This window comes from Hordeum vulgare, chromosome 7H (genome assembly GCF_904849725.1).
Source record: "Hordeum vulgare subsp. vulgare chromosome 7H, MorexV3_pseudomolecules_assembly, whole genome shotgun sequence".
Lineage (NCBI taxonomy): Eukaryota > Viridiplantae > Streptophyta > Magnoliopsida > Poales > Poaceae > Hordeum > Hordeum vulgare.
Window position 1 is genome coordinate 422,969,986 of NC_058524.1, and position 9,186 is coordinate 422,979,171.

Here is a 9,186-nt window from a genome sequence, read left to right on the forward strand (position 1 = left end):
TAGTGTCCACCTCTCGGCATGGCGGCACGACCCACCCGCCCGACCCTGTTCCGTGACTGCTCACGGTTGGGCGGGGAATCCCGTTACTCACGGGACGCCGCGTGGTTGGTTGGCGGCACCGCCTCATCGCGCGGCGGCATCTGCCATGTGCTGACACGATGAAGGTGATCCTTTCACGCAATTCAACTGAAATATGATTTTTCTGACAATTTGACTCGATAAGTGGTCATTTTGGTAAAAGAATTTCAAAAACGATGGAATCCAGAAAAGCGGTATACCGGCGACGACTGTGGTGGTGGTTTTTCCATCCGACTGTGAATTAGCAACTCTGAAATAAAGATTGACGTTTCTTATTACTCCCTCTGTTCCAAAATAAGTGTCTCAAGCTTAGTACAATTTTGTACTAGAGCTAGTACAAAGTTGACATATTTATTTTGAGACGAAGAGAGTATTTATATTAAAACAAAATGACGTTGTCCTTTGCTTCCAACCCCGCCGAAATTCCCCAGCACGACGAGGTGTTTCCCGCAAAATCGCAGCCCAGCGGGCGGGCAATACGGGGGGAGGAGAGAGAAGGGAACAAAAGGAAAAGGAGGCAGCAGGCGGGCGGGCGGCTCGCCTCAGCCTCAAGCCTCGCCGTACCGGAGCAGCCAAGTCCTCTCCCCCCCCCTCCCCCCCCCCTCACTTTCCCTCTCCTCCCAAAAAGGCAAAGCGGAAAGGAGGCAGCAAGAGAGAGAAAGAGGCAGCACGATACCAGTAACAACCAGGAGAGAGAAACAAGAGAGAGAGAGAGAGAGAGGCACCTCCTCCCTCCCTCCCCTGCCGGCCTCCCCTGCTCTCCCCCCCTGCGCCGGTCGGCTGCAGCAGCTGCTGTCCCCTCCCCACCCCCGATCCCCATGCTCTCCCTCTCCTAGCCCGCCGCAACGACCAACCACCCTCGCCCGCGGTTGGCTGTCCCCCTCACCTCCGATCCGACTCCGGGGATCGATCCGCTCTTCCGCACCGCACCGGGCCTATATATAACCCCCCCCCACCATCCCCGCACCGAACCTTCCAGAACCTCACCCCCCTCCCTCCCTCTCCGGCAGCAGATTCTTCGTTCCGTTCGGGATGGCCGTAGTCGAGACCTCCGCCGACCACGTCGCCCCCGCGGCTGCCGCCGACCACGCCGCCGCGCCATACCGCGCCTCGGAGGAGGGCGGCGACGCGGGGGAGCGCGAGATGCGGGATCTGGAGGAGCTCCTCTCCAAGCTCAACCCCATGGCGGAGGAGTTCGTCCCGCCCTCGCTCGCCGCGCACCCCATGCCGCCGCCCCCCTACGCCGGGTACTACCCCAACGGCCCCCCCGCCGCCGGCTTCGCGCCGGTCGCCTCGCCGGGCCACCGTGGGGTCGTCGGCTTCCCCGCCGCCGACGGCCGCGGCAGGGTAAGGAGGGACGATAGTCCTTGTGTTTACTTTTTCGATCGAGGGGTTCGGCTCCTCTGTTCCTGTCGCCGGTGCTCGTCTGATCTGCTCCTTCCTGCGCGCAGAAGAAGTTTGGTGGAGGGTACGGCGGCGGCTACCCCCACGGCGGCAAGCGGCGGATCAACAGCCGCACCAGCCAGGCGCAGCGCGACGAGGTGATCCGCCGTACGGTCTACGTCTCCGACATCGATCATCAGGTCAGCCCACGGATCCATGCCCGCACCTTCCTTTGTTGATTCTGCCTGCGACGAGCCTTGCTCGACCGTCCCTTCCCAGACTGTGATAAATCCGTTCACGTTACCTCCGCAACCGCAAAGAGTTTGTTCACCTGTTGATTGGTTTGATGTCATTTTTATACGTTCCTATCACTGCCGGTTATCATGATCGCTCGCCGCTCAGCTAGATTTCGCCTTGTGTGACTTCTGTCGGGCACGTGCTGTTCAGATGGCAAAAAAAACGTTAGCAGGATTGAGATCATCGTAACATCAAGATGGGATGGGGCTGAGAGCAGGTGGATACTGGATACGCCAGCGGTTGCTCCTTTTGATCATCCTTTTGTTGTTTGGATAGATTTGGATGCCACTTCTCACTGTAGTAAGTTTTGCAGTTCTTGGTCATTACTTTTGTATGGAGTCTAGAAAGTCGCATGGCTATTTTGCCATTTATATGCTTGGGCGACGTGCAGCTAACCTGTACTCATCTACTGTGTTCTTATCCGATTCTGGGTGGTTGTTCTCCTGATTTCTTTATATGGTATGCACCTCTATTGACTATTTGTGGCATGTCTGGCTGTTTTGATGCATGCACCATCTGTATCGGTTTGTTATTAAATTTTTTGTTGGATCAGCGTCATTTTTTTTCTTTTGTTGGATTAGTCTATGGCTATGCAGTACATCCTGGAAGTATCTTATTTATGAGCCCTGCTTTCGAGCTCCTTTAGCAGTTCATTTAGTAGGCAGTCTGTTCCTTTTTCTTAGTAGTCAGGTAGTTTGTTCGTTATGGGCCACGCTTTCATGTTCCTTGTAGTAGCAGTTATCTAGTAGGCAGTGTATTCCTTTCTGTTTAGGAAGATACTTGCTTTAATGTTCCTTTGATGGAGTGATCATAGGAAGGAACAGTAACAATTCAAACCATGACCTATTATAGACTGCTTGGTACAAAGTTTTTCCTGTATTCGTCCAAGAACGCTAGATTTGAGAGTGGATACATGCAGATTTATTGTCTGGTGGAACACAGATGGGACCAGCTTTAATGAATCTCAATAATGGGCATGCAAAGTTACTTTGATGTATTTGATAGATGCCTTGTGTATGCTTGTTGACTTATTAGGCCACGTTGGTATTCTTTATCTTTTGGGTTCTGGTATGCTATTTTAATTTCTTCCTCAAATGAGTCTTAATCTTGTTTACATCTATGCTTAAGATCATAGCTTATCATGATGCTTCTCATATTTACATGTTGAAATGCAACATGTACACACTTGATTGTGATTTGCACTATGAAAGATTTAAGCTTCTAGGTGGCCGATACGTTTTACTTGTGAGCTCGGTTGTTCTAGTGCATGTTGATCAATGCCAGTTAGATATATGTATCCTTTCCAGGATTTGGAAACCTTTTCTAGAAGAGGTATTCTCTAGAACAATACGGTTGCCACGTTTGTAAGAGACATGCATGCTGTTTGTGAAGTAAGAGGCACACCATCTTTACTTTTTCGCCTGCCTCTGTGGCTCTGTTCCACAATGAAAAGACGCACCTTGTATCTTGTAACTTTAGTGTTTACATATAATTTTCTACTCCCTCCGATCTATATTAATTGTCGCTGATTTAGTACTCCCTCCGATCCATATTACTTGTCGCTGGTTTAGGGAGTACTAAATCAGCGGCAATTAATATGGATCAGAGGGGACTACCTTGTAATTGTAGTAGTAGTGTGCATATGTTATGCACTGAAGAGTTCACTGGCTGTATATTCTCATAATGGTGGTTATATTTTTGGGTCAAGCTATGTCATTTGGCAAATGCACCTTTTTCTTTCTTTGTTCAGACAGTTCTACCTCGTAATAGCCGTGTTCATGTTTTTTCATGTTAGACATGTACTGGACATGTTCACTGGTTTTGCCTTGTGTAATAGTGAACTTTCTACTCCCTCCGTAAACTAATATAAGAGCGTTTAGATCACTATAGTGAACTTTCTACTCCCCCCGTAAACTAATATAAGAGCGTTTAGATCACTAAAATAGTGATCTAAACACTCTTATATTAGCTTACAGAGGGAGTACCTCTGTACATGCCAACCAGTGAACTTTTGGCTGCAGTTCTGCAGAGATATTCCAATTTCATAAAAGTTCAAACATCTCCAGAAATCCTCGTGCATTAGCAGATTGCTACTGTTTGGAGGCAGCGCCTGCTTGGCTGCTCCACGAAGATCCTTCAGGCCTAATAGTGAGATATGGAATGGCATATGAAATAAAATAAAATTAATTGTATACAGGAACTTCGAGAAGGAGAAGAAATTTGTAGTCCACCAGAGGGTTTATCTGATAGTTCAATTCTGATTCATCACCTGCATTTTCTGTTGAATAAATGAGTGGTTTTGGTAGGGTGTTAACATGTGTGACGTGTATTTTCATCGAGTACTGGACGGATCATAATGTTGCAACTATTAAGTGGTATTTTAGCAAGCTCATTTTTGGGAGTGCTATGGGAATGAGGTGAGTTAGGCTCAGTTTGTGGCTGCCAAACTGTGTTGTGCTTGCTTCCTTTATAATCTGCTGTTGGAAATTAGCCAGAAAAATATGCAAAAGTGGGTTAGAGAGACACAAAAATAATTTGAAGCAGGTGAGCCAAACAGGATTATGATAATCCACCGCAATGCCAAACACAGCCTTAAAAGAGTGCTTTGACTCTTTGAGAATTGAGAGCACTTATCCTTTGATTACATACCCTACGCTGAGCTCTTTTAAGAAAAGAAAAATAGTTTCTTGGATCCTCAAAACGTTCCAATGGAGTTATACATGTACATATAGATGTGAGCATGTATGCATAAATTTTATCAATATCTTCTCAGCTATGGTGTACACAAAAGGGAGAAATGTATAGATCAAAATAGAGTAACCTTTTGCTTTTTTGGAGCCACAAAATTTTCTTTTTTTTGTGTAGCCTACAGATTAATGTACTACCTCTGTTCCAAAATATAAGACGCTTTGGCAGGCTTAAACGTCTTATATTTTGGAACAGAGGTAGTATTATTTCATGAATTTTTACAGGCATGTAGAACAAATCCATATATATCCACGGGAAAGAGTTTTTTCTTTCGAAAACCTCTAAATGTCTGCACTCGATCCTCTGATGTTTATTCCCTTATGGTGTTTTTTTTATAATTTCCTTCATCTATCTTTCCTCGTGTACTCTGTAATGTTGGTAGGTGATAGATTTAATTTTGTATATTGGACACTTCACAGTTAGTTATTCACTTATTTGTTTGTCACTTGGATGCTGTGACCCTTTGTATATTTGATAAAATTTCTTCTACACCTAACTTGTGGAGTTTGTTGAGTTTTTTTGTGTTGCCTTTGCAGTTCATTATTTATCACTGTTGTACCGGTTTTTGCCCGGTTTTCCGTGATTAACTGGGCAATTCTCTTCCGCTTATTTAATAGATGAGGCAATCTTTGCCTCTGTTTCAAAAAAATAAAATTATTTATCACTTTTACCTTGTGTCCGCCTTTTTTCACGTCTTATATCCTCCAGTTGCACACCTGCAGTTATAGTACGCTAATTCGTTATATGTTTCCTTGCATTTAGGTCACCGAGGAGCAACTGGCAGCACTATTTATCAACGTAGGGCAGGTACACTTATTTTTTATTTTTTGTTTACATTTACTTTTTGAGAGCACTGAATAATCCAATTTCTTTTTGTGAAGGTTGTGGACTGCCGCATGTGTGGGGATCCAAATTCAGTTCTTCGTTTTGCTTTTATAGAGTTTACTGATGAGGGTAAGTGGTTGAATGATAATTGAGCATGCCTAGGTCAATTTGTCTATTGATTAAAATACTGTACTATTGCAGAGGGTGCAAGGGCTGCTCTAACTCTGTCAGGAACTGTGCTTGGATATTATCCTGTGAGGGTTCTGCCATCAAAAACAGCAATTGCACCAGTCAATCCAACGTTCCTGCCCAGGGTAAGCTACAGTTTTGGAATCCACATATTTGTTTAAGTATTGCTGTTCATATGTACTTATCTATATGGATGTACACCTGATGGCTAAAAAGTGCCTTGTCTTTACCTTCAGTCTGATGATGAGCGTGAGATGTGTGCAAGGACCATCTACTGCACAAACATCGACAAGAAGGTTTGCTAGCCTACCGTTGCACTCTGTATCTCTATACTATTTACACCGATGTTACTATTTTATTTGATGCACCTGGTGCAGGTCTCCCAGGCAGATGTGAAACTGTTCTTCGAGTCAATATGTGGAGAGGTTGGTGACTTGTCACTTCAAACTTCCTTTCCTTTCTAGTACTCCCTCCGTACCTAAATACTCCCTCCGTTCCTAAATATAAGTCTTTTAAGCGATTTCACTAAAAGACTACATAGGAAGCAAAATGAATGAATCTACACTTTAAATTATGTCTATATACATCCGTATGTAGTCCTCTAGTGAAATCTCTAAAAAGACTTATATTATGGAACGGAGGGAGTATAAGTCTTTTAAGATATTTTACTAGGTGTCTACATACGGAGCAAAATGAGTGAATCTATATCTAAAGTATGTCTATATACATCCGTATGTAGTCCATTAGTAAAACCTCTAGAAAGACTTATATTTAGGAACGGAGGGAGTATAATTTATTTATGCCATATATACTGTGCTGCAATCAAAATGCAGTTCAAGGGGACATGTTCATTCACTCATTGCAATATCTCCCTGACAGGTCTATCGCCTGAGGTTGCTTGGGGACTACCAGCATAATACTCGCATTGCCTTTGTGGAGTTTGTTATGGTTAGATGACTTGCCCATTTCGTATTTTTCCAAATCACCACAATATATTGCCTTCTTATTGTATTTCTAGTGTTACTGCCTACTGCTCATGTGTGAGAAGGTTGAATCCTATAATGCTAAGTGCTTTGCCAGGAAATCATATCATGAACATCCATAGCCTCACATATGTTTGCTTGAATCATGGTTTCCTGTATTGTTCACATAGTACTCCCTCCATAAAGAAATATAAGAGTGTTTAAATCATTACTTTAGTGGTCTAAATGCTCTTATATTTCTTTACGGAGGGAGTAGAAAACATGTACCACCAGATTTGATTTCTGGCCAGTTGTCGTATTGAGTCAGGTAGGGTTTCAGCCTTAATTTCCCAAACCACTAACGCCAGAAGTTGGTGTGAACTGGCCTTATGTCCTTGTTAGCTTTAGTCTGATGGATAAACAGTTAGCCAGAGAACAGCTGGGAAATAGTCATGCTTAGGCCTTGTTTGGTTTGAGCATGATCCACGTGTATTAGATGGGTTTTCATCCTAATACATGTGTTTTAGGCCAGACATGGAACAGTTCCGAAGGGAGGCCCAAACAGTCATTTGCTTTAGCCCAGACGTGGATTTTCTACGGCTCCATCCATCACGACCCACTCCAATCCATGGGGTAAAAAGAAATCGCCCCTGACTCGTGGAGCAAATCCACTACAAGCGATGGAAGTAGTGACAGCGATTGGTGACAGGAAGGGGCTCAACCTAATCTATGTGTGGATCAATTCCACTAGGGGATTGATTCCCTAGTAACCAAACAAGGCCTAAAGGAAAACTATCGTTTGATTGGGGTGCATTAGATTTCTGTAAGGAGTGTTTACATGTGGCTGTTCTCCATTTGTTTAAAATGTATTAGTCTTTCCTGAGGGCTTGTTTGGTTCCTTGAAATTTGATGGGGTTTGGAGGGGATTGAAAGAAGCTGGTCCAGCATCGTCTCAGATGGTTTGGACATATTCAACGGAGGCCATCGGAAGCGCCGGTACATAGCGGACGGATAAAGCGTGCTGAGAATGTTAAGAGGGGTCGTGGTAGACCAAACTTGACATGGGAGGAGTCCGTTAAGAGAGACCTGAAGGTTTGGAATATCGACAAAGACTTAGCCATGGACAGGGGTGCGTGGAAGTTAGCTATCCACGTTCCAGAGCCATGACTTGGTTTCGAGATCTTATGGGTTTCAACTCTAGCCTACCCCAACTTGTTTGGGACTGAAAGGCTTGGTTGTTGTTGTTGTTGTTGGAGGGGATTGAAAGGGATTAAATCCCCTACAAGTCAAAATCCACCTCAATCCCCTCCAATCCTCTCCAATCCCCTTGTGGGAGAGATTAACCTAACAAAACATTACTTGCTTTATGAAACTCACAACCTTGGTAGTTTGGTATTATGTTACGAGTTATGATCTGATGTCCTGATGTCTAGCATTGCATGTCAGTTTAGGTGGCTGTCTGAAGATCATGTCTTTGAACCTGAAGTGGTCCCAAGTACTCTCTCTATTGAGAAGTTATTAGTTAGCAAGATCTACTGTTGCTTGTTGTCCTCATGCTGAGTGCATTAACTTGATCTTAGTCAGCAATGTTTGTTGTTCAGGGTATTCTCTAATCGCTATACATGTGCTGTAAAAATGGCTCTGTTCGATACATTTTCTTGGATTTTGGGGCCTTTTGACGCAGGGTATTTTGGGAAATGAAGTTCATGTGTGTATGCAACTTCTTCCCTGTTGTAACAGCCGATGTCCTTGTCTAGTCCTCTGTGGCAGAGTAGCAGTGGTGGTAATTTTCATTTCACAACTAAGTTCAGCCTGGAGGTTCATTTATTTCTTAATTTTCAGGCTGAAAGTGCTACAGCTGCTCTCAACTGCAGTGGTGTTATACTGGGTTCCCTGCCAATAAGGTAAAAAACATGGTCTTGGATTCAACTTTGTTTGTTGATCCAACCGTGAATAAAGGCCTATTTAGTTTTGGAATTGATGTGTTCCCTTGTTGATATTTCAGGGTGAGTCCATCTAAGACTCCCGTTCGTCCCCGTGCTCCTCGGCCAATGATGAACTAGAGTTGTAGGTACAGGAGGTGCCAATGGCACTGCTTATATATAGAGATCGACATATGTGAAAGAGAAATTAAGATATGTCTTTTCTTCTAAGTTATCCGCTCGAGTGTCTTTTTATTGTATCGGCAGTAAGTATCTAGACTCGAGCGGAGGAGGGGGAAAGAAAAATTAGAAATGGTTGGTCGGTGTTTACCTTTTGCACATAGAGCTTCTTAGAAGCGGGCCTGTTGCTCTTGTCCTGGATGCAGCAAGGCAAAACTCGTGTACTTTTTGTCTTTGTTCAGTTGTTGGCCGTGTCTTGTTTGCTACTTACTGGAAAGTTGCAGCAAGTCGTTTACCTGAAAAATGATGAGCACTTGCCATTGTGCTGTGCTAATTCTGTCCTGCCCCTGGTATTTTTGTTTGCTGATGCTTATGCTCTTCGTGGTATACCTTATGAAGGAATTTTCTTCTACTGTGGGCTGTTCCCCATATTCAGTCTGCACACGAGCAGTTCAGCATTATCCTTGGGTTGCTCTCTAAATCTGCTCGCTGTATACATTGCATGTTTTTACAAACTTCTGAAACTGGAGCCAATGAACAGAAACTAAGGATGCGTTTGGTTCCACTCTGGTATCGTTTTTAAACTTCCATTTTCTTCTGAC

General features: G+C 44.1%; 1 protein-coding gene across 1 annotated transcript; it reads left to right on the forward strand.

Moving 5' to 3' along the window:
• Positions 1–599: 599 nt before the first annotated feature.
• On the forward strand, positions 600–8,926 carry LOC123406978 (polyadenylate-binding protein-interacting protein 11-like). Its single transcript, XM_045099999.1, has 10 exons — positions 600–1,425; positions 1,530–1,661; positions 5,269–5,313; positions 5,388–5,460; positions 5,533–5,645; positions 5,757–5,816; positions 5,898–5,945; positions 6,400–6,468; positions 8,325–8,386; positions 8,488–8,926. Exons 1-10 carry the CDS (start codon positions 1,111–1,113, stop codon positions 8,543–8,545), a joined length of 975 nt encoding a protein of 324 aa, XP_044955934.1. The 5' UTR covers positions 600–1,110; the 3' UTR covers positions 8,546–8,926.
• The last annotated feature ends 260 nt before the right edge of the window (positions 8,927–9,186 follow it).